Source organism: Haliotis cracherodii, unplaced genomic scaffold (genome assembly GCF_022045235.1).
Source record: "Haliotis cracherodii isolate W230 unplaced genomic scaffold, xgHalCrac1.p SCAF_2, whole genome shotgun sequence".
Classification (NCBI taxonomy): domain Eukaryota; kingdom Metazoa; phylum Mollusca; class Gastropoda; order Lepetellida; family Haliotidae; genus Haliotis; species Haliotis cracherodii.
This window is the reverse complement of record NW_027266275.1, coordinates 10,887,088-10,914,202: the sequence shown is the minus strand read 5'-3', so window position 1 is coordinate 10,914,202 and position 27,115 is coordinate 10,887,088. Positions and strand designations below refer to the sequence as shown.

The 27,115-nt window shown below is 40.6% G+C and overlaps 2 protein-coding genes across 2 annotated transcripts; one reads left to right on the top strand and one right to left on the bottom strand.

The window, feature by feature from the left end:
* Positions 1–4,593: 4,593 nt before the first annotated feature.
* On the bottom strand, positions 4,594–20,064 carry LOC139467429 (uncharacterized). The gene is made up of 8 exons (XM_071248992.1): positions 20,037–20,064; positions 16,203–16,253; positions 14,300–14,490; positions 13,365–13,777; positions 12,772–12,952; positions 11,351–11,871; positions 8,221–8,240; positions 4,594–7,068 (listed from the first exon to the last, which is right to left on the bottom strand). The coding sequence occupies exons 1-8, from the start codon at positions 20,062–20,064 to the stop codon at positions 5,687–5,689; spliced, it is 2,787 nt and encodes a 928-aa protein (XP_071105093.1). The 3' UTR covers positions 4,594–5,686.
* A 1,271-nt stretch (positions 20,065–21,335) lies between these two features.
* LOC139467428 (tripartite motif-containing protein 2-like) lies at positions 21,336–23,947 on the top strand. Its single transcript, XM_071248991.1, has 2 exons — positions 21,336–21,639; positions 22,026–23,947. The coding sequence occupies exons 1-2, from the start codon at positions 21,336–21,338 to the stop codon at positions 23,417–23,419; spliced, it is 1,698 nt and encodes a 565-aa protein (XP_071105092.1). The 3' UTR covers positions 23,420–23,947.
* The last annotated feature ends 3,168 nt before the right edge of the window (positions 23,948–27,115 follow it).

The following is a 27,115-nucleotide window of genomic DNA, read 5'->3' as shown; positions in this document are numbered from 1 at the left end:
GGTACGTTGGATCAACACTGTGTTGTCAAAATGTTACAGTAAAGTTAAACGTCCTTTCGTAGATTTAAAAACGAAAATGCGTCGGGTAGGTTTCTTGGGTAGGTACATGAGCGGTGCAATAATATATGCTGTTCACTTTCACTGTGTTACTTCGCGTCTCATACAGAGATACCTTTTGCTGATATGTTACTGGCCTACGGGCTGTATCCCTAACTGAATAACCTTGACCTTATCCACAACGCTGCCAAGTTCACGTGCACAGCGAACTACATTCGCTACACTTTAATATCAGTATGGACATCTCTGAGATGTGCCTGCAATGCTAATCATCAGCAATCGGCGTATCGCGAAGTGTCTGCGCACAAGAATCACTCCACGAAAGAGAAATAACAATCCGGGAATGGTGACTGGAACAAGCATGAATTGTAAATTGTTCCAATAGATATTTTCACTGTTTACTTTAGCATGGGAAAATGTGTTTATATCCTGAAACATCAGCATGGCATGTTTCCTGATAGACGAAGCCCGTCGAAGGCTGACCATGATGTGATGTTTCAAATTTGTTTTTAAACATAGTAAACACGTAAATTAGTCATTCGAACTAATTTGGCTCTTAGTTTTACAAGTTGTCAATTCCTTAACCCGTCTTCATTATCATGAGTTCGTTTTCGTCAACATATACAGTGAGTCTCTTGTGCAGGATTAAAACACTGTCACAATTTGTTTCTCAAACACACTCTTATAACATATGTTATAGACCATGGAAGTGATCATAACCTTGTTATAAATGAAGCTAGAGGCATGTGACTTTCTGACTTTAAAAGGCCAACAATACTCCAACTTTCTGATGCGACGTTAAATTTTAACTCCCTTACTCAGCAGATTCCAATAAGCAAGTCAAACAAGTCAAGATTATAGTCCATTATATGGAAACTCTGAATCTGTGAAGAAAAAGCCATCAACTCTTTTAACATTGTCCTTTAAATTTGTCCTGCACTAGATAACGTTAGGGCTGAAAGATGAACACAGATATTGGTGAGGTCAGCTGTCACCTAATTTGGTGAAGTCCAAATGGTTCTGGATATATTGTTGCCTGTTGGCAAAAGGGTTCAGGACATTTAAGATAAGGTTGGCGTGGGTCTGCTTGCATTTTGGCAAGTAATGCAAACACCTGTTTAGTTGTTTTGTTGTAGTTGCGTGTGACGGCACAATGACTTAACCTGTCCCAGACGTGCAGTATTGGGATACATTCCATGACGGATCTGTGCTATAGGGAGAGTTACGTAAGAACAAGTAAAAAATACAGTGAACAAAAGTTATTATAATTGCATGCACAAATCTTATTGTGTTGCTAGACGTCATATAATTGTTCCAGATTCCTTGACCGTGAGCTTTGTTAGAATATTCTTAAAGATTTTCAACAATTAAGATGACTTTTTCAAACCTAACACTTTTGTTCGAGGATCATGATATGCTCATAATATTTCAGACTCATTCATTAAGCAGGTTCAAAACATAATTCGAACCTGAACAGACAGGTAGATGACTACTAGGACTGAAATGAGTCCAAATTTACTACCCAGGTACCCGACTCCCTATTACCTGACCCTACCCAGGTACCCGACCCCCTATTACCTGACCCTACCCAGGTACCCGACCCTCTATTACCTGACTCTACCCAGGTACCCGACCCCCTGTTACCTGACCCTACCCAGGAACAAGACTCCCTACTACCTGACCCTACCCAGGTACCCGACCCCTTATTACCTGACCCTAACCAGGTACCCCACACACTGACCTGATCCGAGCAGGGAACCTGCTGTAGGATTCGAGTAGGGTAGAAAATGCCTGTTTAGAAATGTGTTACCAGAGCCCTGGCAAAAACCCTTTCGATACATGTATATACGAACTGATCATGCATACACTGAAACTGACTGAAGCTTTACCTTTACTCAAATATATAAAAGTCAGCGGAATACGTGGATCGTCAGAAAGAAATAGGAAACATTAGTGATTTGAGGTGTAGCCATGGAGTTTTATTGTTATTGAACAATATAGCACGTGACTAAACGCGGGTCCGGGTAATCTTGTGGGTGCCCAGATCCAACCCAGGACCCACCTAACCCAGCCCTAATGGCTAACACAATAAGTGTACGAGGTGAGATTCTGATTCCAACCATTGCAGCTGTAAAGAGTAATATCAAGTGTCTCCGGCGTAAAAAAGTACAACTGACCAGCTTCAGTGGCAGAGAGAAAAGGTATGTCAGTTGATTGTGGCGTCATGGTAACCGATGATTGCACACATGTCTGCAAAACATTGTGAAGCAACTTAAATGCAGCAATACTTCCTTTGGAAACCAGTTACGAATTAAGAATTTACTTTTTGCATGTATGCAGGTGTAAGTACATGACAGACAATCCCACAGTGTCATGTGTTTTATTTGTGGAAAATACATTCTGCTCTTGCTGAGTGTAATTGTAACATAAATGTAGGTATGTTCCCTGATCTGATTGGTTAAAAAGTGTTGTCGAATGAGCATAACATCGCTGAATTTTTGGGGTCTCATCACCGTGTATGTATACATTAATTAATGGAACTATTTTTGAAATCATCAACATGGAGGAACAGATGGAAATTTACCCTGACTTCCACATCGGAGATTTCGATGAAATATTGAGTGAATGGGGCGACGAGACATTTTCTGAGATAATACAAGAATTTGAAGGTAAATGAAATTTACCTTTTTCCATTAATTACAAAATCATAATCATAAATAATGTAATTTTCTTGGGCTTGGCCAAAGGAAAAAACAAAACAAAATCAATTTTTAACAGAGTAAAAAACATTTATTGCAACTCTATAATGACTTTCATACATCCACCTAATTTTGTTCTTATTATAACCCACAAAAAGCTGTTGAAGCTGAAAACCGTTCTGAGATGGCCCCCGAACTAGGAAATACAGCCAGCGTTTCCGTAGAGCCCAAAGTTCAAGCGTCCAGTCACCGCTTCGCGTCCCTTGATACAAAAGCAGTACAGGACATCGTGGATAGGAACCTCTCCAAATCTACTGGGAGTTAAAATATTTCGACGTAAGCCATTGAAACATAAAAGAATACATAAACAAATAAAAAAAAATTCCTACGCAGATTCGATCAACATCAGCGAGAGTTACCTCCCTTACACCATTGCCATAATAGCAATGTAAAGCGTGACCAATGTGTCATCGCAAAAATTGGCAATAATATAACGAGATTGACCAAAATCTTAACATAAATTAAATATTTCGTTTTGTAAGATTTGAGATATGTTATACTAAATGGATATACGGAAATTTCATTTAAACACGACACCGTAATAATAACGAAATACTCCCACTTACCGTCACATTTGTACCCTGAACACGGCAATCTTTTCACTTCCAGAATGGCTTGGTTTCCGAGGTTTTGAACCCACGTTCGAAGAGCTTCCTGCTTTTCAACTGAATGAGAGACTGAGGTTCTTTTATGCCGAAGTCAGAAATGCTGAGGGAGAACTTTACTCAAAATCGAGTTTTGTTGGGTTGCGTGCTGCCATACACAGGCACATCAGGGGGCCGCCATTTGAGCGCAGCATAAACATTATCCAAGACCGGGAATTTCACACTGCAAACTGCCGTCACTTTACTGTCAAACGCAGGTATTGAATCGCGAGATTTGCAGAATTACCGGCCACAAATCCGATGAATCGTTGAAGTCGTATTCCACTGACTCGTGCTCGTCTCAAAAACGACATTATTCGAACATTTTTCAGAGACAGGAGCAGCTCGCTAACGAACGTAATTTGGTACCTGTCATAGATACAAATATCCTGCCACTGTCCACTGCTCCCGTGAGTAATTTCCAGGTTAATTCTTCTGCTAATTTCCACGGCCTCTCTCACATATGTTATTCTACTGAAACAGTAAACAACTTTTTCAATCCCAGCTAAGCTGCATGTCTGAAATTTGACGTCTCTTGTCACCACCTCAGTTTCAGGCGAGTTGACACTATCTTGTACAGGGGCCAAACAGTATGTACGTCTTTTCTAATTTTGATTATTTGTATTTCATAGTTACGCATAACTACAAATTACAAGTAAGATGAGGAACTGTGATAAAGAATTGAATTTGTGATATTTCCTGTTGTTTGTTTATTTTCTGAGAAATGAGCTTGAACATGTGACCACCCCTTTCGTAAAATGGACCCTCATTATTGGAGTACCTCGAAACCATTGATCGGTTTCGCGGCACCCCATATCATGCATCCTTTCGAAGGTGAGCACGAGGAGACGTATTACTAACGACAGTTTTGTTGTGTCATGCGCTCAGTAAATTAGTTCCTCCTAAATATCGATTTAATTAACGTTCATGTTACAATGTCGATAAATATTTCGTTTTGTAAGATTTGCGTGATGTTATGCTGAATGGATGTACGGAAATTTTTCATTTGAACACTCCGCCTTACGGCGTCGTGTTCAAATGAAATTTCCGTACATCCATTCAGCATAACATCACGCAAATCTTACAAAACGAAATATTTATCTCCTAAATACTATTTAAAAAGATCCAATGATTATGTATGCCGTACAAATAAGTAAAAGAAATCGATTGAAGTTTTCTGTCAATAATTTCGATGATGTATTTAAACTGGGGGCTATCACGGGCGAGCCACCGCGAATTCCTACGACGTCACGCAAGTAGTTCGCTAGTGGGCGTTGGCTAATGTTATTCAAGGTTAACCAATTAAATGCAACGGAATCATTTATTTAAGAAATTTAACACTATTTATTGTGCTTATGGTATAAATCTAAAACACTTGTGTGCATACCATGCGTTAATCTGCGTACAAAACGCAAAGTGTGCATACCCATCTAAGCACAAAAATACATTTTACAAAAAAATTATTTCATTTTTAGCTAAACGATATCATGGAATCACTTACAGTTTATATTTTGACAACTGAATAATGAAATGTACTATGCCTACAACACTATTATAATCATTAGAGATATGAATACAATTACACAATTGTAGAAGTGTTCCTCCGTACAAGTACAAGTATGATGCGAGAGTTAGGTGTTATTAAGTGGCAAACCATAACGTTTCACAAAACAAACTTCATGACATCACAAACATCCTACATGGAACACCCGATCTACTATCTAGTAAAGTAAAAACATTCTATGACCACGGTGCAATGGACCATGTACTTAACATGGTACTGAATCGAGCTGAGAAGAGTCCAGATGTACAGCCCGGGTAACCAACCCGACCCGGAACCCACTGATGGTCTCAAGAGTTGGGAACTCATTAGTGTCATTAAACAACATATCAAGTGACCATCCACTGGCCCAAGTAGTCATGTGAGCACTTCAATAACAAGTAAACCATATCATATCTACTAAGAATAGAGTGAAGTATTGGTATCACTTGAGCAGATTGGGATCAAACCACGGGCTTTTCGCCTTCCCTGCCGACACCGTACTTACTGGAACTCGGAGGCGATTTAATAAAGAGAACCAGGTTGCTAAACACATAATGTGATGAGTAAGGATGTGGAAATAATGTCTTTGGATACACCTTTGTATGATCATTCACACCCCAATCGTAAGAGTCCATTTTGAGTTGTTGATACCGATGATTGAAATCATGCAATTATTGATGTGACTACATGAAGTTGACTTCGTGTATCTGACCTACACCAGACACATACAGTGTGTCATGTCTATCTACATACAATCCATATGGATCACAGTCAATGTCCTGATGATCTGTGACATAATCCCCTGTCTCTGTCAGCCGTATCACCTTGCTGCTGTCTGCAACCAGGATGTCTCCTGTCGGAGTAGTCGTAATACCATAAGGGTTGAGTGCTCTGTCTCCGGTAGGGGCGTATCTCCAAACAACATCCCCCTCTGACCTCACACATGTCACAGACTGCTCATCCCTGTCAGACACGAGTATGTTACCCTTGTTGATGACACACATGTAGTCGGGGTGTGTAAACAGTGTCTCATTGTTGTGGGTAGTAACTGACCTCAGCACGTGTCCCGCCATGTCCAAGATATCAACACAGTCAAAAGTACCTGCTGCTAGAGATGAAGGACTTAGAACAGAGAGACTGAAGTACATCTTGCTTGTTGTGATGGTTGAGAGCAGCACCAGGTCAGGGGTTACTTCTACTGTTACAATCTGACGGGATGCAGGGACAGCAACCATCACCTGGTTCTCCTTCAACTGTGTTACACCATGGGGAGAGTTATCCAGGGGAAGTTTACTGTGGCATGTCAAGTTGTTTCTGGTGTAGAAGGATTTCACACACTTGTTAATTAAGTCAGTGACTACAACTGTCTGTATGCCATCAACAACCAGGACTGTGACGTCACGAAGTACAGGCTCCAACTCATCACCCGCCATCCTCCCATCTATCACGTCAACTCGCACTGGAGACGGCAGACTTGTGCCCTGATCCTGGTATGTGACGTCAATCTTCCCCAGCTGTAGGTCATCTAGGATGTGCTGGACGTTGTCAGTGTCAGGTGTGAACCTGATGTCATCTATTCTCCGTGTGTCTGCTGTGTCTGTGTCCTTGACATCCCCCAACTCTACCTCTATTTTCTTTTTCTTAATTCTGCCAATTGTCTTGTTTCTTTTCTGAACATTTTTTTGTTTTTTATGTACTTTCTTTGACAACTGTTCAGCGTTTTTTCTCAAGTGGTATTTCATTGTTGGCAACATTGACTGAATGGTAACGACAGACTCACATTTCCTATGGTAAACAACACAACATGTCTGACACACAGCTTTGTGGCAGTCTTTACATACAAGCTTTATAACCTCATCCTTATGTTCCCTGCATATGACCTTGCGTCTCCTCTTCACCTTGACCTCCCCTGAAAGGTCACAGATTTCATGGTCATGTGATGCTGGACTTGCACGATGTATCTTGACACATCTTTCGCAGAGGGACACTTGACACTCAGAACACCATGAGGCTCCCGGAGTTGTCTCCCCTAACTTCTCACACACTGAGCAACATGAAGCGGAACCTGTAAGTGGACATATCTATAGTTATTTGACATATCATAACAATATTTATATAAAATAGATTGAGAATTCAGGTAAAATCACCCCCTCTCACCTATTTTCAATGCACGAATAGGGCGGTGGGTGTAGGCTTGGAGTTCAAGTGTTGGCTCGTCACGCCCATGGGTTTGATGTGTGAAGCCCCATATTGGCATGATTGGCAGTGGCGTACAACTGAACTCGTTCACCTAGTTATGTACATGTAGTTTCAACAGGTGCAATTGCACTTAGAAGTGAACAGTTTCGATCACGATTTTCACGGGCGGTTGGGTAGCCTTGTGGTTTAAGTGTTAGCCAGGTTTGATTCCCCACATGAGTAAAATGTGTGAAGCCCATTTCTTGTGTCCCCCGCAGTGATATCGCTGGAACATTGCTGAAGGCGGCAAAAATACATACTCACTCACTCACTCACTCACTCACTCACTATTATCAACCTGAAACATTCTATCATTACTAATACCCTTTTCATAAATTGCCATTTGTAGATGTTTTCAGATAATAATATTTTCAAGTGCTTTATGGATGATCTGATTATATAAGCATCATGTAAACCGATAATAATCAGCAGGTCAATTAGCATTGTCAGTGCACATTGTCCCGACGTCAAAATATATTGTAAATATGTCTATGCCGTCAGTACAGTTGGAGTCATGTTTGTAACAAATATATATTTTCTGGTGTCGTTTAGTGGAGTATCATTGTAATTATATTGCACGTTTAAACAAATAACGAGTACCCTTTAACATGCCTTTATTACAAACATGATGATATAACTGAAATACTGCATAACGCGGCATTACACCAAACGCACTCACCCCGGCAGTAACTTGTGTGCACCACTAAATATGCTGAAACGCCTCTGTAAATCCATGTCGAAGGAGTCGTTTACATATCATCTCTTGTCACAAAAATGACCATATCGACCAATCCATAGTGCTACAGGAATAACAGATTCTACATATCGTGACTTCATGTCAAACAAGGTGTTTCAGACGCGTGTGTCTATGTATTTGTCTATACTATTGTTTCAATAAAATATGTTCCTACATTATAGTTTTCATGAATTCTGTCATAAGAACAAGCTTGATCATTGTTTCCACACAATAAGGATTTACCTTGAATAGATGAACCGAAACTGAATATATGAATGTATTGTGATCATGTGAGATTAGAATTGATGTCAACTTCACTCGTGTAGATGTGGAGGTAAACTGTCGTCATTGTTTGAAATGTGCATTTGTTTTCATATTAAAACCTAACTTTAAAACAACTACCCATAGGGTCTTGTATTGATGAACTGTAATCCACCTCCGTCAACACCAACCAAGCCTTGATTTACTGGTAATAGACACGCCCCCTCACAGTCACAATACAAGGGAGGTAACTGTGAACGTTAGTATTCAGGACCAAGTCAACATATCTCTATTCTGTCATGTTCACTTCGACAAATGACTTTGTTTACCTGAATGTCAAACATTTGTAAAACTCATAACAATAAAAGAAATTTAAATCAATATACTTTACATTTTTTTATTACCTTGGGGCCAACAATTCCTACTCTCGGTTTCTCTTCGTTTAATGTTATGTGTGTTTTTAAGTATAATTTAAGAAATACAAACCTTATATAAGTTTGATGCTGCCGATGTCCTGAATAAACAGGTATACTAGTTCTTCATGTGCACTGTGTGAGATTTAATTGTACGTCCTTGATGCCTTGAAACAACCAAATCCCGCCGAGGTACACACCTGTGCCTACCTGTCCCTTCCGCATGACATACAAGGGAGGTAACTGCGAAATCTCGACTAGTGGTGATTCAAAAGCGATCAAATCTGATGACGACGTAGGTTCCTGGATCGAATCAAGGATGATTCGTATAACGTCGAAAGAGATCGCACATTTTAATATACACACACATTACACATTGTAAACAGTCTTTATGTAATATCCTAAGATGTTTTACACATTCGTATTTGTACAATTATGTGCGAACATGTATACATGTAATGTCGTTTATAGCAGTACAAGAAGTAAAAAGTTGGACAAGCAGCTATATGGCAGGTGTGGCGATCGACATGTCATAGATGTTACAAATAAGAAATATACCACAGATACAATAACTTTCTTGAAACGTAAATAACAATCTTACCAGTATTTCAAAGTAATCCGAACGGGCAAATCAACACACCGTCATGTAAACATCTTAAGCCCGAGAAACATGTAGGTGTTACACCAGTCTTACATCAGCAGGATTCCATGGGCCTCCGTGTGTTACAAAAAATAAATAAAAAAAGCCATGTATACTGTTGTGGTCAGAAGCATCAGATCACTAATCGAAGTCACGGAGTGTAATGTTAGTATCAGATATGTTCACTGCATGCTGAATAATCTCGTTTCGTTTTACTTGAACACAAAACCTGCATATGTAGCACGCGCGATACCCTACAGGTAATCTCTTACTTGTTTCCCTCAGTACGTATGGTGACTGATGTTTAGCCTCTGATTATAGCCTGATAGCATTTACTGATTTCAATACACGAGATTTAACGCATGTATTTACGTGTTTTACTATTCCTTCATGATTTATTGATGTAATGATACATGGCCCTGATCGAGTTTGGATCTGTGCGATGAAGGAATATCCCTATTTACTTCTACAGGACGGTGTTCCTTTCCATATATCTATTGAGATAGTGTCATCTCCATGAGTAGGTATATGCTGGCTGAATGAGTTTTTATCTCACGGTAGGTTGCGTTTACAAATACAAATTTACACTTGAGTCTGTGAGTGAAGAATGTAACCCAATGGGGACGTTACTATTGACATCTCATTGATCAAAACAGATGTTGAGTTGTATTATCATGCTGAAGGGTCACCCTTCGATGGACAGCTGTGTTTCAAAACGTGTTGATAAATATAACTATGGATTCATGCTGTATGTGTTGAATACTGATATCCTACTTCAATATCTCCTATGACCCTACAGAAAAACAACTGAACGCTCATTTATATATGTGTGAGACTGGAAGAAACATGAAACGAAACAGCTGAGAAGCTAGCTAAAACTAATTGTTTGTTTTAGTTGGCAACATGAACTCTTATATCAACTAAATAAGGATTGTAAAAGCATTCAAACATTTGTCTTAATTATCCCTGCATTCGCTGCATTCAGCAATATTCCAACTGTATGACGGCGGCCTGTAAACAATCGAGTCTGTACCAGAACATAATGAGCATCGACCGCCGTCATTGGGATACGATGATATGCATCAAGCAACTAGCCTGACCACCCGATCCCTCGACAGTAACTGCACACAAAATGTCCAATACCCTCGAGAGTATAAGAATGAGATCCCACTTTCAGATGAATATGTAACCATGAGATCATACATTTAGATCAATATGTAACCATGCGATGACACATCTAGATGAATATGTAGGCATGAGATCCCACCTTTAGATAAACACGTCAGCATGAGATTCCATTTTTAGATGAACTGTAAGAATGAGATCCCAACTTTAGATGAACATGTAGGCATGAGATCCCACTTTTAGATGAACATGTAAACATGAGATCCCACTTTTAGATGAACATGTAAACATGAGATCCCACTTTTAGATGAACATGTAAACATGAGATCCCACTTTCAGATGAACATGTAAACATGAGATGAACTTGTAAGCATAAGGTGCCACTTTTAGATGAACATGTGAACAAGAGATGAACTTGTAAGCATGAGATCCCACTTTTAGATGAACATGTAAACATGAGATCCCACTTTTAGATGAACATGTAAGCATGAGATCCCACTTTTAGATGAACATGTAAACATGAGATCCCACTTTTAGATGAACATGTAAACATGAGATCCCACTTTTAGATGAACATGTGAACAAGAGATGAACTTGTAAGCAGGAGATCCCACTTTTAGGTGAACATGCAGGCATAAGATTTCACCTATAGATAAACATATAAACATGGTTTGAAATTAATAACAATCGCAACTAAAATCTGAAGCATATTTATTTTCAAACAACTCAGGAAATGACTGCCTGCCCACATTTAGCTGATCACTCGCACTCCTCGTGGGATAAAGTTTGCAATAGTAAGTAAAGGACAAGTAATAAACATCTATCACGTCAGATATAATATATTTGTTAATGGATGCAAGCGGGTTTGTGTTTTAAAATACAGATTCAAGTAAACTCCATAAGTTACTTTTTATCCTAGTAAAACCTGCTTTACAAGTCTTCCTTTTTCGCCTGCACCTTTTTCAATCGTTGTTTTGTGGCTGTGTACAGGTCGTGAGACGTGATGTTCTCAGCCCTGTCATAGAACTGGCGGAACACCTGCGCGTTCACATGGTAGAATGCCAACTCATGCTGTCGGCGATGGTCGGGGACGATTTGGCCGTTTTCGTCAAATGTCTGTGCAGGTAAAGGACATCCAAAATGGTTCAGATTTGCCTGTGCTTTCGCGACAGGCTTCCCGGCTTTAGTTGCATCAAGCGTCTTGTGAAGTTTGTCACAGAGGAAACACTCATATCCTGAAGCAGCCTTCCCAAAACGTCCACCTGCGTACTCCCCTGGTGATACCCGGGCGAGTTCTGACTTCAGCCTTGGATTTGAAATACCCGTGTGTTTGAATTGGAGGTATGACTCATACTGTTCATCGTTCTCATCAAGCTGCTTGATGAACGCAGCCAAGTCTTGAATAGTGTCAAAGTCTTCGACCAGAATTGCTGATTTTGTGGATGGTAAAAAGTCCTGAAAGTACGTTTTAAGTAGAGCTGATTTTACATTGCATTTATTTGAACAGAACAAACTACAAGCAGAAAAAAAGATGTATAATAATTACTATTCTTTCCGAGGCTGAGAGCTAAGCTTCAAGTCGACTACAAGTTTGTTCAATTCCTGAACAAATTTATTATTAAGTCCTTTCACGCCGTTAAGGCCACAGTACATATTTATAACATGACCATACAACAGAAATGATTAATTGGCACAGTCGCACTTTAATATTGATTCTTTATTCGTTAGTTTATCTTTCTTCTTTAGTTTTTCTCATTCAGCTGTTCAGATAATAGAAACAGATCACAATGGGGGTTCACAGTTTTAAATCATTCATTAAGTTACTGTATTATTTTGTCTGGATGTGTCCTCGAAGGTTACATGAATATTTAGGCGTATATGCGTCAAACGTAGAACCTGTGATTCTTAAATTGTGGTTGAAAAATAATCCTGATGATAACAATGGATCAGCGACAATCTTTCTTGATTGAAACCTCCACCTGTGCATGGATGACCCGCTACTCCGTTAGCCTTGTGTAACGCCCATAAGTTGAGTAGCTTACTGCAAAACGTTTTCATTCATCCGTTACACGAGACGATAACTATATTTAAGACCAAATATTACCCTCTGTCCTATCGTAGTCGTTTATTGTATCGAAGTTGTTTAGAACATGTAATTATGATTATGCCTTTACATCTACGACTTACGACTTTGTGTGTCTTGGGTACAGACTAAGAAAATATATAATTACTTATGTACCCTCACGAAAATGCCACCACACAAACAAGACATCTCGCCCATCTTTTTGTCTAGTGGTCCAAGCATAAGAACATTTACTCTCACCGAAATGTTTCAACACACAAAAGTCATCTCACCCTGATTGTCGGCGAGCCGAGCACAATAGGGACAGTTCCCACCTGTAGAGGGCGCCACAACTTCTCCGTGATGTAGTCGTCACAGATGGCGTTCTCAAAAGCTATAGCAAACTTGTAGCGGGCGACAAGTCTCAAAAAGTCTGGCTTCAAGAAGCCTGCTATACCATCGAGATTCTTGAATCTATATGCAACAGAAAAAGAATGGTTACAGTTTAATAGTTGCAAAGTGCTTTGTTCTTCATTCCACACTGCATGTATCTTTCTAACAAAATAGATAGACTAGCCCAGTCTACATTTTGATAACAGTGAGTGCATGTAGGTCGGAAATGTGGTAAAAGATTATGAGCTGTACTGACCATACTATATATTATGATAAGTCTGTGTACGTCTGTCTGTATATCTGTGTGTGTGTGTCTGTATGTGTGTGTGTCTGTATTCGTGTATGTTTGTCTGTATGTCTGTGTGTGTCTGTATGTGCGTGTATGTTTGTCTGTATGTCTGTCTGTATGTCTGTGTGTGTGTCTGTATTCGTGTATGTCTGTCTGTGTGTCTGTGTGTGTATGTTTGACTGCATATGGTTCAGGTGGACTCACTCTTCTGGGAAGTCCTTGTTGTGGAGACAAGGGCCGTAGGAATCTACATCGACGTATTTCTGCAACGTCTTGACGTACTGCTCCCTGTTAGATGGTGTGTTGCAGTCGCTGTGGACAAATATAATTGGAGCTAGGCCACCATCTGTCCTCATCACGTTCTTTCTGTCTGTGGGGACTAAATATTCTTTACTGAGCAGTGTCTCTTTGTCTGTCAGCCAGTGGGTGGTGAGCGGGTAGTCAGATCCACTCTTGAAAGTCGATGTGTAGTTGAACAGCTCTATAGTGCTCCTGAATGAAAACAGCCAATCTTTGTTCATGGGCGACTCTTCGTGGATCAATGCCCAAATATCGCCATCCTTCCTTGGAAAAGGAAGACCGCTCGACAGAAAGAATGGGCCGTAAAATACGTACATCTGAAAATGTAAATGGAAGATTGATAGTCCCTCTGACAAAAATTACAACTTCTGACTGTCTATGTTCTGAAGGCGTCACGGACGAGTGTGCGCAGTGTGGCCATTTGACGCCAAGGTTGTCGTGCGTTTTTCGCTTTGAAAGAAGAGGCTGTTGTGACGACGTTTTTTAATGTTGCGGTGAACACGAATGAAATAAAACTATCTGCGACAGGCATCAGCAAACTTACTGAAGCGAGACATCTCTCTAAAGTTCATGTCAGTCTAATCCCCTATAACCTACATAATATATCGCGATAATGGCCGGTTGTAAGAACACTGAAATCATGACGCTCCATGTAGGTAGATACTTTTGGGGAGTTTCTTTCGCAAACATGCCTACACACATAGTTGACATGATCGACCGTTTGTACTGGTAAAGCTTAATGTGACGGTGAAACAATTTCAGTAATACATAGAGCAGATAAATTGCAACAGAAGCGTCACTCAGTAGCCGTCTCATCCAAAATTATCGCAAACATTTACCGTGTAAATGTTGTCATGGTTACTCACCATGACTTCCTGATGCTGCAGTCGTGTCTTGTTTCTGGACACGAGACATCTCTGTTGCGTCTCACAGGAGATGACATAATCAGGATATTTGCCTGTCGACTCCCACCAAGTCAAGACTGGCAGGGTGGCGTGACTCTCATCCACCTCATAGCTGACGTCTTGCCCTGCACAGTGAAAATGTAAACATAGCTCACTCTAACCTCTCCGTCGGTGGGTGGGAAGGTGGGTGGGACGGTGGGTGGGACGGTAGAAGGGTCGGTGGGTGGCTCGGTGGAAGGGCAGGTGGGTGGGTGGGTGGGTCGGTCGGTCGGTCGGTCGGACCACGTTTCTCAGGTGACGGTCATGGCAGACTGTCAATATTCAAGTCTGGACCAAACAAACCTTGAATTTAAAGCATGAGCCCCGATGAACGACAGGTTTCGATCCATGTCGATTCGTACGAAAATCGAAGTATCCTGAGAACCATCTCTACCCCGGAATCACCATGGAGACCATGTTCTACATCATAGCATTGGAGGTTACAATGTCTGAAGAGATGAGTGCCATTCGCTCACCATAACACACAGAACCAGTTCTATCAACTCTGTCCCATCCAGATTCGATGACTGAGTGAGTTAGTTTGGTTTTACGCCGCTTTTAGCAATATTCCAGCAATATCACGGCGGGGGGACACAAGAAATGGGCTTCACACATTGTACCCATGTCGGGAATCGAACCCGGGTCTTCGGCGTGACGAGCGAACGCTTTAACCACTAGGCTACCCGACCGCCCCTTCGATGACTGAAGATACAGGGATACAGTTGCAATATGGCTTGGTTCGTTAACATGAATAAAGTCCCATGACTCGAGGTGACTGAAACATGCTGACACCAATACACGCAACGGATGAAAGAAAGATGTTTTACCGTATTCGACCTAATAAGCGCCCAGGGCCCTTATAGGGGGCCCTTATTAGAATAAAATTTTCGTGAGAACAAAAACACTTGAAAAATTGTAAATTTCGTGGTTTATGCTAACAGCATGAAATGATACAAAAGAAAAGTCTGTGCGTATTATACACGACAGATATTTTTTCAATAATTTAATTGCCCATAATTAAGGGTGCATATAACACACGAGTGCGTATTATAAACGAATAGATAAATCTTGTGAACATTGATCAATCGGTAGGGGTGCTAATTAGGATTGTTCACTACTATTTAATATATTAGCAAATATGGGCGCTTATTATAGTGGGGCGCTTATTACGTCGAATACGGTATGTTGTTTTCGTAAATGTTCTGACATCCTTCCTTGCCTCATGTTTTCATGACCTACTAACTTCACAGTACATATCAATTATACTACAGCAACAAAACCGTTTCCATATTTATAAGAAATCTATCCTGAAAGCAGATTCATTTACCATTCCGACAATATGAGTGAGTGAGTTTGGTTTTACGCCGATTTTAGCAATATTCCAGCAATATCACGCGGGGGACACCAGAAATGGGCTTCACACATTGTACCCATGTCGGGATTCGAACCCGGGTCTTCGGCGTGACGAGCGAACGCTTTAACCACTAGGCTACCCGACCGCCCCCCGACAATATGATGATCATGTGTTTAGTAATCATTTTCAAATAGTGATGACACCAGGTGTTCGTAAAAAGGTGAGCGTATCCTGCCCCACCGGTGGGACCCGTCACAAACACATGCAAAGGCACGTCAGTTGTTCACTTGAAATACACGAGAACATTTGGAACAAGTCAAATTATGGAAGAGCATTGGATATTATTATTTACATGTATTATATCCGTGAAAATATTTAAAAGATAATTATTAGCCACATTACAGCCTCAGTGTGTTAGGTAAAGATATAAAGTGACCAACGTACCATCACCCACTGTGTAACAAGTCCAAATCAACGCCAAAACAGAGATCTTATCTGAAACATACAATATCACAATATCATGGTGTCAAAATACTAAAGTATGAAGACACATTTTTTCACAGCGTATTTTTGCAGAACACTGCACATGCCAAGTTAACAATATATCATTGTGGGTAGCAAATGGTCTTGCGGTATTAAAGAGTATGAGTTGGTTGACGTTGAAAAACCGAATCACAAGTCATCCTCAAAACAAAATAGCCATACTGCAGCCAAGTAAATATGAAACTGTACATAAATTACACATCACTGTCTTTATACATGATCAATATGCTGTTGTATCAATAATCCATGTAACTAACTAACTTAACTAACCTGGAAGCATAACTTAGAGCAATCACCCCCTCTCCATCAATGCCACAGTTTATCAGCATTTCCCATTAACAAAATATACCCAAGGCGCGCTGATGCTTCCCGTCTCGGTTGAATGTCGTGTCTCTCGGGGTATACTTCATACACACGCTAACGTACCCGGCCAGGTGAGTCCACTCAAGCATATGTTCACTCACCCGTATGACTCAGTAATCAGTATGAGTCAGTAATCGCTGTCAATAACGGACAAAGTACTTTCCAAATCGCATTACAGAATCAACTAACATACAGTTAGGTGAGGTGAAATGTGTTTAACGTCGCGTCCAAGATTATTGAACTTATATATGCATGCACATGCGTGTGTGTGTGTGCGTGCGTGCGCGCGCGTGTGTGCGTGCGTGCGTGCGTGCGTGCGTGCACGTGTGTGTGTGTGTGTGTGTGGCTGCTTGTACTAGTCCGGACTGATGCCGATTTGTAGTGCTAGCTCACTGATATACCATGCTGCAGTTTAACATGAATACCCCACTCAGACACAGTATATTGACTCCGAGCCGACCAGTCCTTGTTTTAGCTCCTTAATGCCGAGCGGCAGACAGGATAACAACAAGTACCATCTTTTAACGTCATTTGGGATGACGCGGCCGGGGATCAAACCCCGGGCCTTCCGCTTTCCGGGCGCACGCTCTACCTCTTAACCACGGAGGCGGTCTCACACATACAATTAAGCTTGGCTTGTAAGTTTGAGTGGTTAGGGCAATTTTGTCATGTTGATGTATTCGCGCGTGTAATGTATTCACGGGTGTGATGTAGTCATGGGTATGATGTAGTCATGGGTATGATGTAGTCACGGGTATGATGTAGTCATGGGTATGATGTAGTCACGGGTATGATGCAGTCATAGTATGATGTAGTCATGGATATGATGTAGTCATGGGTAGGATGTAGTCATGGGTATGATGATGTCATGAGCATGATGTAGTCATGGTATGATGTAGTCACCGGTATGATGTAGTCACGGGCATGATGTATTCACGGGTATGATGTAGTCACGGGTATGATGAAGTCACGGGTATGATGTAGCCATGGTATGATGTAGTCACGGGTATGATGTAGTCATGGATATGATGTAGTCATGGTTATGATGTAGTCACGGGTATGATGTATTCATGAGCATGATTTAGTCACCGGTATGATGTAGTCATGGGTATGATGTAGTCATGGGTATGATGTAGTCATGGTTGTGATGTAGTCACGGGTATGATGTAGTCACGGGTATGATGTTGTCACGGGTATAATGTAGTCACAGGTCTGATGTAGTCACGGGTATGATGTAGTCACGGATATGATGTAGTCATGGTATGATGTATTCACAGGTATGATGTAGTAGTGGGTATGATGTATTCACAGGTATGATGTAGTCACGGGGTGATGTATTCACGGGTATGATGTATTCACGGGTATCATATAGTCACGGGTATGATGTATTCAGGGGTATGATGTATTCAGGGGTATGATGTATTCACGGGTATGATGTAGTCATGGGTATGATGTAGTCATGGGTATGATGTAGTCATGGGTATGATGTAGTCATAGTATGATGTAGTCATGGGTATGATGTATTCACGGGTATGATGTATTCACGGGTATGATGTATTCACGGGTATGATATAGTCACGGGTATGATGTATTCAGGGGTATGATGTATTCACAGGTATGATGTATTCACGGGTATGATGTAGTCATGGGTATGATGTAGTCATGGGTATGATGTAGTCATGGGTATGATGTAGTCATGGGTATGATGATGTCATGGTATGATGTAGTCATCAGTATGATGTAGTCATGGGTATGACGTAGTCATGGGTATGATGTAGTCAAGGTATGATGTATTCATGGGTATGATGTAGTCATGGGAATGATGTATTTCGTATTTTGTCTGTTATACTTCAACTTCGATTTTCAATTGTTTCGATTCTAAACAAATCAGGATCATGTTTAAGATATAAACACATGTAGGCACACCCAAACGCGATGATATGTAGTTGAAATATTGCTGACTGCGGCGTTAAACAACATTCACTTACTTCACTAATCTCATCACCGGACATGCTTGTTTTTATCAATGGAATCAAGACTAGTTGACGACAGAGGGACATGTGGACAGGTCTGTGGACAATATACAGAGCTACCAGCAGATATATAAACAAGTGCGAGTGACGAGCCTGGTGGATTTCTTATTCTATCATGTCATACTTCAAGTTTGAAGGTGACATTTGTTGTTCGTTTTGATTTAAAAGTGTTCAGATTCTTAACATAGAGATATAGTTCAGAGATATAAACATATTTGCATGGTTTATGGAACGTGTTTAGGTTTGCGTTTTACTTAGACAGATTTTAACAGCGTCGTCATGACAGGACTAATGTAGATGGCGTGGTCAGGCTCTGTACCTTGGCTGATTGTGTGTTGTCGTGCCACGGTGTCGTGTATCGTCGCTCATGCTTTCAGAAGATGATTTGCCTGGGCAAGGTTCGACTATTTAATAGCCGCCGTTATGTGTAGTTGGACTATAGCTGACTGCGGCGTAAAACACCATTCACTAACGTGTTGCGTTAAACAACAATCACTCATTCAATAACCGTGTATGCTTGTTAATATCATCATGTTACTCAAATTGACGACAGTAGGCACTTGTGGACAGGTCTGTGAACAATAATTAATATAGACACGCCAACTGGTACATATGTGTTATCATGTACCAGAAGCCATAAAATGGTCTCTGTATAATAAAGTGCGGTGACGAATTTGTTAACATGGAAGTGTATATGTATTAAATGATAAAATACAGTATTTATCTGAAGATTTAAAACCGATACCTCATTCGGGGGAATTAACACTCTTTGGCGGAAGCAGATTTTCAATCTGCTTCATAAACACAATGTTTTTTCAGAGCTATGAGAAAACTACACAACAAACAATATATTTACTTTTACTGTCGTAACATGTTCATCTCATCTCGTGTCCTGACGAAGTTAAGATTTTCACTCGTGTACATGTCAACTGTGTCCGGTCACTCGAACACACAAAGAAAATACTTATATCCTCTATTTAGTGCCACACACTGCAACACTGCACAACACTAAAACCTGTCGCCAGGGTTATTGGTATGCAGTCATAAAATGGCACGTACGTTGCACGCTTGCATTGTCATAATGGATTGATGTGGGTGTGGAAACATCACGTGACAGAGCATGATCACTTCCGTGTCAGCTTGACACCACGTTACCGGAAGGTAAGACAGTCCCCATTTTCTTTAATCTCTTAACATATACAAACACGTATGCATGTCAGCTTCATTGCCATCTTAGAGTATAAGTCTCCCTGTGTACCCGGAGTGTATTTCTTGTAAAGTAAACTCATTTCTCTGGTCTTTAACAGATGAACTGAAAAAAACACATTTCCATACATACTTGTTTTGTGTGTCATTGCAGCATGCATACTTCTACTTTCGTTATGGTGATTTCATGGCACCTGGGTCTTTGCTTTGTGTCCTAAATAATACTTGGTGTAGGAAAGATCTTCTTTTGACAATACACTTCCATGTTTATAATTTGTCATATGATTGATATTTTTATCCATGCGATGATCCAATCCAATAAACTTATCCGGGACACAATGTGGTATTGGCGTTTGCATACAAGGGACACAACTTCGCCTTGCGATAGTGAATGAAACATTCGTAAAATGACTTCTAGTGATTGTAAAATACATTATTAAACAACTCTAACTGTGCATAGTTGCTTTGGCTGTAAAATAACAGGCCCCTGTTTATATGTGTAATGGTGAGCAATATTTGGTTAATAACTGTTTTCAAAGTTACATATTTTTACATCTAATATCTGATATGTTACATCTAAATACATAGCTATCTTCAAAAATTTCACCACGGTAACAGTTTGTACACTCTCAGCTATCACATTAGACAACCAGCGTCCTGAACAACAGAGCATTTTCTGTGTATGTAGAGCATGTTCTGCCAATCACATAATGTGTGTAAACAAAGTAAGTGTTTGTTTGTTTGTTGACTGATGCCGCACAGCTGTACTCCTGTCAATTCTCATGGACGCCATTTTCAACAATCCAAGAATTCAGTTCTGATGACCATATGGGTGTGTAGGCCATATGAGTGTGTGAGAGAGTGTAAGTAAGTGAGTGAGTAAGAAAGGTGTAACGCCGCTCAAACAATAATTGAGTGATGTCACGGCCTGTCAGCTTGATGTTGGAGAAAAGTGACGCAAATCTTAGTCTATGAGTGAGTGAATGAGTTTGGTTTAACAGTATTCAAGTCATATCGCGGCGTGTCAGCTTAATGTGGGAGGAAAGCCCGAAGTGATGCAGGTCTTAGACGTTTACCACTTCGGTGAGACCCACGAGCACGGGTATGGTGCTGACAAACCTAGAAACATAATCGGGGCGAACCGGGATTCGAACCCGAAATCATAGGCTTCTGTCATGCCCAAGGGACGCAACTCTGCACAGCGAATCGCGGCGCCTTAGACGACAGGGCCATCCGTGCCCCCCTCTTAGGCTATGAACATATGCACGGTCAATACATGATAAATTAACACAAATAGTAGATAAGAATGATTATAATGACAGGCTGACGCCCTGGTAGAAAATGTGCTTCTTTCTTGTGATAAAGTATAGATACAGGAAATGGTCAAATACAGGTATTGACATATATCCATTTTGTTTACTTTTCTCTGCAGATGGCGACCCCCCAGGATTTAACGGATAAATTCCTGAAATGTGCAATCTGTTTCAATGTGTACATACACCCGTGCACTCTGAACTGCGGTCACACGTTCTGTCAGGGATGTCTTCTCAAATTTGTTGAAACAAAATCAGGTGCGGTACAGTCTAAGTCGATCCCCTGCCCCTGCTGTCGACAAGATACCAAGGTGCCCGACCCCAGCAGGCCCGTGGGGGAGTGGGTCACCCAGGTCAAACCAAGCATCATTATACAGGGGCTGATTGAATCCCTAAGTTCCGAAGGAAACCATGCTTCAGACGGTAGGTCGACATCATTGTTGTACATGAACCTTTATACCAAAATAACACAAAACACAAATAACTATGTGACCCTCTGACACAATAGTGAGTGAGTGAATGAGTATGGTTTTACGCCGCTTTTAGCAATAAAATCACGGCGGGGGACACCAGAATGGGCTTCACACATTGTACCCATGTCGGGAATCGAACCCAGGTCTTCGGCGTGACGAGCGAACGCTTTAACCACTAGGCTACCCGACCGCCCCTCTGACACAATAAAGTTGTGAAGGAAACTTTGCTCCAGATGATAAGTAAACATCGGTCTTGATCAGGAAGCCTAATACCAGTAACTACATACTTATGTGAACCTCTGGTACAATAAAGCTCTGTAGGACACTATGATTAAGATGGTAGGTTTGAATCATTGTGCTGCGTTCTCTACCACAGGACGTGTTCATCTCTTGTTACCATTGAATCCATGAAATCGCAAATGGAAATATTTATTTCACGAAAAGTTGCTCAAACATCCGCAAAAGTTGACCTATTCACAAAGAAGGTATCTGTGTTGGAGGTTGACATGGCAAAGGCCAACTCTATTGCAGATTCCGTAAAGGAAAGAATTATCTCTGTCACAGAGGCGGCAATTAGAGAAATTGAGGAAAAGAAAAAAAAGAAAATTAGTGTATTAGAAGAACTGTTAGCTCCCACTCAAGCTCATCTTAAGACAAGTGAGATTGAGTTGCAAAGGCACCAACAGCATCGTGAGTTTATGAACAGGACATTGCACGCAGGGAATCATATGGAGCTTTATATTGCATGTATGAGCACAGAGACAGACAAGCTCAGTAACTTGAGAGACAAAGAAGATGGAGAACGAATAGAGAGCATTGATTTTACTGAAAACACCGACATTATGGACATACAACTCGGTGAGATCAGCGTAAAATACAACGGTGGTTCTAATCTGATATCTGTCCCTCAAATGTATAAGACAATTGACTCAAGGACTGATGAGAGTGACATGAAAGATCTACTTGACATAACTGTTCTCTCAGTTAACGGCAGAGAGACAGTCGTTGTCTCTGACACAAACAACACATGTTTGAAATCCTTCTTTGATAGGAACTACCAGTCATGTAGTAGTAAACTTCCCTTTGAGAATGCTCCTGGAGGAATAGCAAAACTGAGCGAGAACCAGGTGATGTGTACTGTGACTGGACAGCTAGCAGTAGTGAACGTCACCCCCGACTTAGTGCTTTCGTCAACCATTGCAACAAGCAGGTCGTACACTAGTCTAGCTATTCCGAATCCTTATTCACTAGTAGCAGGTGGCGCCGGAAGTGTGGACATCCTGAATACGATGTACCAGGTAGTGACTACATTTACTACACACAACGATGACACACTGTTCATGTGGCCCGACCATATGTGTGTCTGCAACTATGGCAACATACTTGTCTCTGATTGGTGTAAGAAGTCTGTGACATGTCTGACCCTGGCTGGAAAAGTAAGTTTTTACAAACCTCCTGGAGATAGAGCTCTATCCCACCCAAGAGGCATTGCAACTACGTACACCGGTGATATCCTGTTAGCTGACGGTAATAAAGTCTTACAGCTGACGGAATCAGGAGAGTTCGTCAGGGATGTTCTCACCTCACGGGATGGTATCACACTGGCACAAGGTCTGTGTGTAGACAGGAAAGGTTCACTGTTTGTGTGCGATGGCAGCAACATCAAAGCATTCATTTTTGCATTAGGATATATATGGATTACTTGCATCTGCTTTGTGGTTAATTTGTAGGGGTTAATGTATGTGACTCATGCAGGGAAGATTAAATACCTATATAGAAAGTAGGATCATTAATCGTTGCCATTAACAACCATTAACCTTCATTAACTCACTCTTCTGAGCTTCAACTGATCATCATCCTTATTTAGTGATAATAGCTTTTGGAATATCAAGCTGAAAAAAACACTAACTACTTTTTCATAAACACTGTCGTGGGTTCGCATTATTCTGCAAACAATGTAATTGTCTCTGTGGCAGAGTAATATTTTGTACATACAAGTTAGGTTTTAATTCTATTTTAGCTATAGTTTTATATACATTCTATTTCATATTTGAATTAAGTACATATTTATTTACTATGTCTTTCTTTTGCCATATAATTGTATTTCAACTTAAACATTAATACCATAGCCTATCTATTTATTCATTCAGTCTATTATTTATCCAGCCTTGACTAACCATGCATACCACTGCATGCTTTTAACCCACAGAACTTAGTATTCCACCCCGCGCATAGATTTCTGTATTGTTCTCTGTGGTCACTCACAGCTGACCACAGGTATACCTTTGTTTGCTTGTGATCTGGGGCAGTTGCCAGATTACACTTGACATATGTACTTCATGGTCATTTTGTATATATTTTGAATGGATCTTGTCTTTTATTCATGGATCCAATAGATGTGATTATTTCATGGATTTGAAGGTTAGTCGTAGTATATTTCCTGTGTGATACTTCATGTATTTGTGTATTTCTAATTCTTAAAGTCAGAAATAAGTTGTGCTTGGTTAAATGCTAATCAGGTTGTGTATTGAATTCACAGTTCAGTGTATTCTGGTTGCGATTATTTTATATGATAAAGTATTATAAAGCAGTTTCTTTAATTGATAAATAGCTAATTTATCCTAGGCTATTATCATCTTAACTTGAACATTAACTAAATAAAACTAAACCCTAAATAAACTGTAGTAATTCTATACCTCATATCACATTAAGGTAATTATGTTAATTGTGTATAAGAATGTATGCGTATGTGTGAAAGTGCATTATTTAAGTAATTTGATCAATCCTTATTTTAAATACCTATTTTACTTATGTGTTGTGTATAATTATAGTGTAAATAGTATCTGAATTAGTTTATACTTTGTCAGTGCAGATGTAACTGGTACAATCTTGGAAGCCTTGGTGACACGGCACAGGTTTCACCAAGCTGGTATGTATTGTTTTTTGTGTTATTCATGAATGTATAAATGTGTGCATCTATGCTGACGTATATCTTTGTAATGACCATGTAGTATTGTACCTGTCTAATGTTATGACAGGGGACATGGTTTATGTTTAGTTTAAACTGATTATAGGGTCATAAGCATATATATCATTGTGCAGGTTACTTCCTACGTGTGTAACATAGGTTTCTCGCTATTTTAGGTTCATATAATTGAATGTCCATTTGATTTAAGGCCAATATGTATGTTATAACAATGTCAATATTCTATGTCTTGTATGCAATATGTCTTATTATTTATACATTGTTGCAGGCCGTATTTATTCACCTTTCTCTTCTGAGAGGGACCGCCTCCGTGGTCTAGTGGTAGAGCGTCCGCCCGGAGAGCGGAAGGTCCGGGGTTCGATCCCCGACCGCTTCATACCAAAAGTCGTTAAAATATGGTACTTGTTGTTACCCTGTCTGGGGCTCGGCATTAATGGGTTAAAGCAAGGACTGGCCGGCTCGGAGTCAGTATACTGTGGCTGAGTGTTAAACTGCGGCATGGTATCTAGTGGGCTAGCACTATAAATCGGCATCAGTCCGGTCTAGTACAAGCAGCCACACACACACGTGCATGCACGTCGCTATATGAGTGCAATAATCTTGGACGCGACGTTAAACCCAATTTCACCTCACCTCACCTCTTCTGAGAGAATAAACAGCTATCAGCTCACGTCCTGTAGCACGTTTGTTGTGTGTTAACCACCCCGACAACTAGGTGCTACTACATCTCCAACTTGTGTTTATCGGTATACTTGTCAGTGAGTTCTTGATGTTTCACGTACAAAGTACAGGTTAGACTGGACGCAGTGGCTGTTTTCAAAAGGAATATTTAAAAATATATACAAACTCATCCCTGGTGTGCTCACACTTTGCGTGAAAAACTCTGAAACAAATTGTTTCAAAATATATTTTGTGCCGCATATTCTTTGCTTGTTTAATATTTTCAGATATTCTATATTTTACTTATAGTCTATAAGTAGTTTTATGAAAACGGAACGGAACGGAACGCACGTTCGTCTTCGTTGATTTTTCGAATTCGAAATAAACCTCTTTTATGTATCCCTGTCTCCTTGGTTTGTTGCCCTAATGGTTCAATTTTGCTTTGTGTCCCTTTCCTGAATGTGTATAGAAACGAGCTGGCGTTTCTTATCTTCCCCTTCTAGATATGGAGAGCGAGTGATGTTGAGTTTAGAGCTGCAATAAGAACATGGATAAGCCCTGACAAAAACAGTTGGCAACTCCCCTTCATGACATTAAATCAACATGACTTCGGACATAGTCATGGACAATGGGAGGCACGGGTGGCCCAGTCGTCTATGGCGCCGCGATTCGCTGTGCAGAGTTGCGTCCCTTGGGCACGCCAGAAACCTATGGTTGTGGGTTCGAATCCCGGTTCGAACCGATTATGTTTCGAGGTTTGTCAGCACCATACCCGTGCTCGTGGGTTTCACCGAAGTGGTAAACGTCTGAGACCTGCATCACTTCGGGCTTTCCTCCCACATCGCTGGCACGCCGTGATATGACTGGAATACTGTTAAAAACGGCGTTAAACCCAACTCACTCACTCACAGTGACAATGGGTGGATGAGTTTGTATTCGGCACTGCTTGAGATGTTATTTCAGTTCTATCGCGGTGTCAGCTTAATGTAGAAGGGATGATGCAATTCTGAGGTGTTTACATATTTGGTGAAACCCACGATCACGGGCGTGGTGCTGACAAACTAATGGTCATCAACATGCCAGTCCTTGCATCATGGCAACTGATGCAACTGTGCAGAGCGAGGTACTGTACCGGTAAAACGACTCGATCGCTAACTTCTCTTTATTACTCAGAAGAAACACCTTGGTTCGGGGTGGCACATTGCTATAGACATGATATAAGTCCTATTAATATATAAAAAGCGGCAGCAAGACGATTACAATTGATTATTTATGTATCATATCACAAAATGAACATATGACACAACCTAGTCAGCCAAAAGGCGTAGTTGGGCGGTCGGGCAGCCTATTGGTTAAAGCGTTCGCTCGTCACGCCGAAGACCAAGGTTCGATTCCCCACATGGGTACAATGTTTGAAACCCATTTCTGGTATCCCCCACCGTGATATATTGCTGGAATAATGATAAAGCGGCGTAAAACAATACTCACTCACTGAGTAAAGGCGTAGTTATTAGGCCTACATCTTGGGATGGATTAACATTTAAGCCCGAAGATCCAACTCCGGTTCTAATTCTTGCCTTATAGCACCAATATGAAGATCTAAATCTTCAGCAATATATATATAGTTCTACCAGTTGAAGAATAACCCAGTAAAGTTCTTGTGCTCGCATATAAACCACCAGTGAGGATGCACAAGTCGATATAACTGAACCAGCTAAACTACTTTCTATTTGTTGACATATGTCAACATTGGAGAACTTCGTGTCTTTGTGATCCTGTT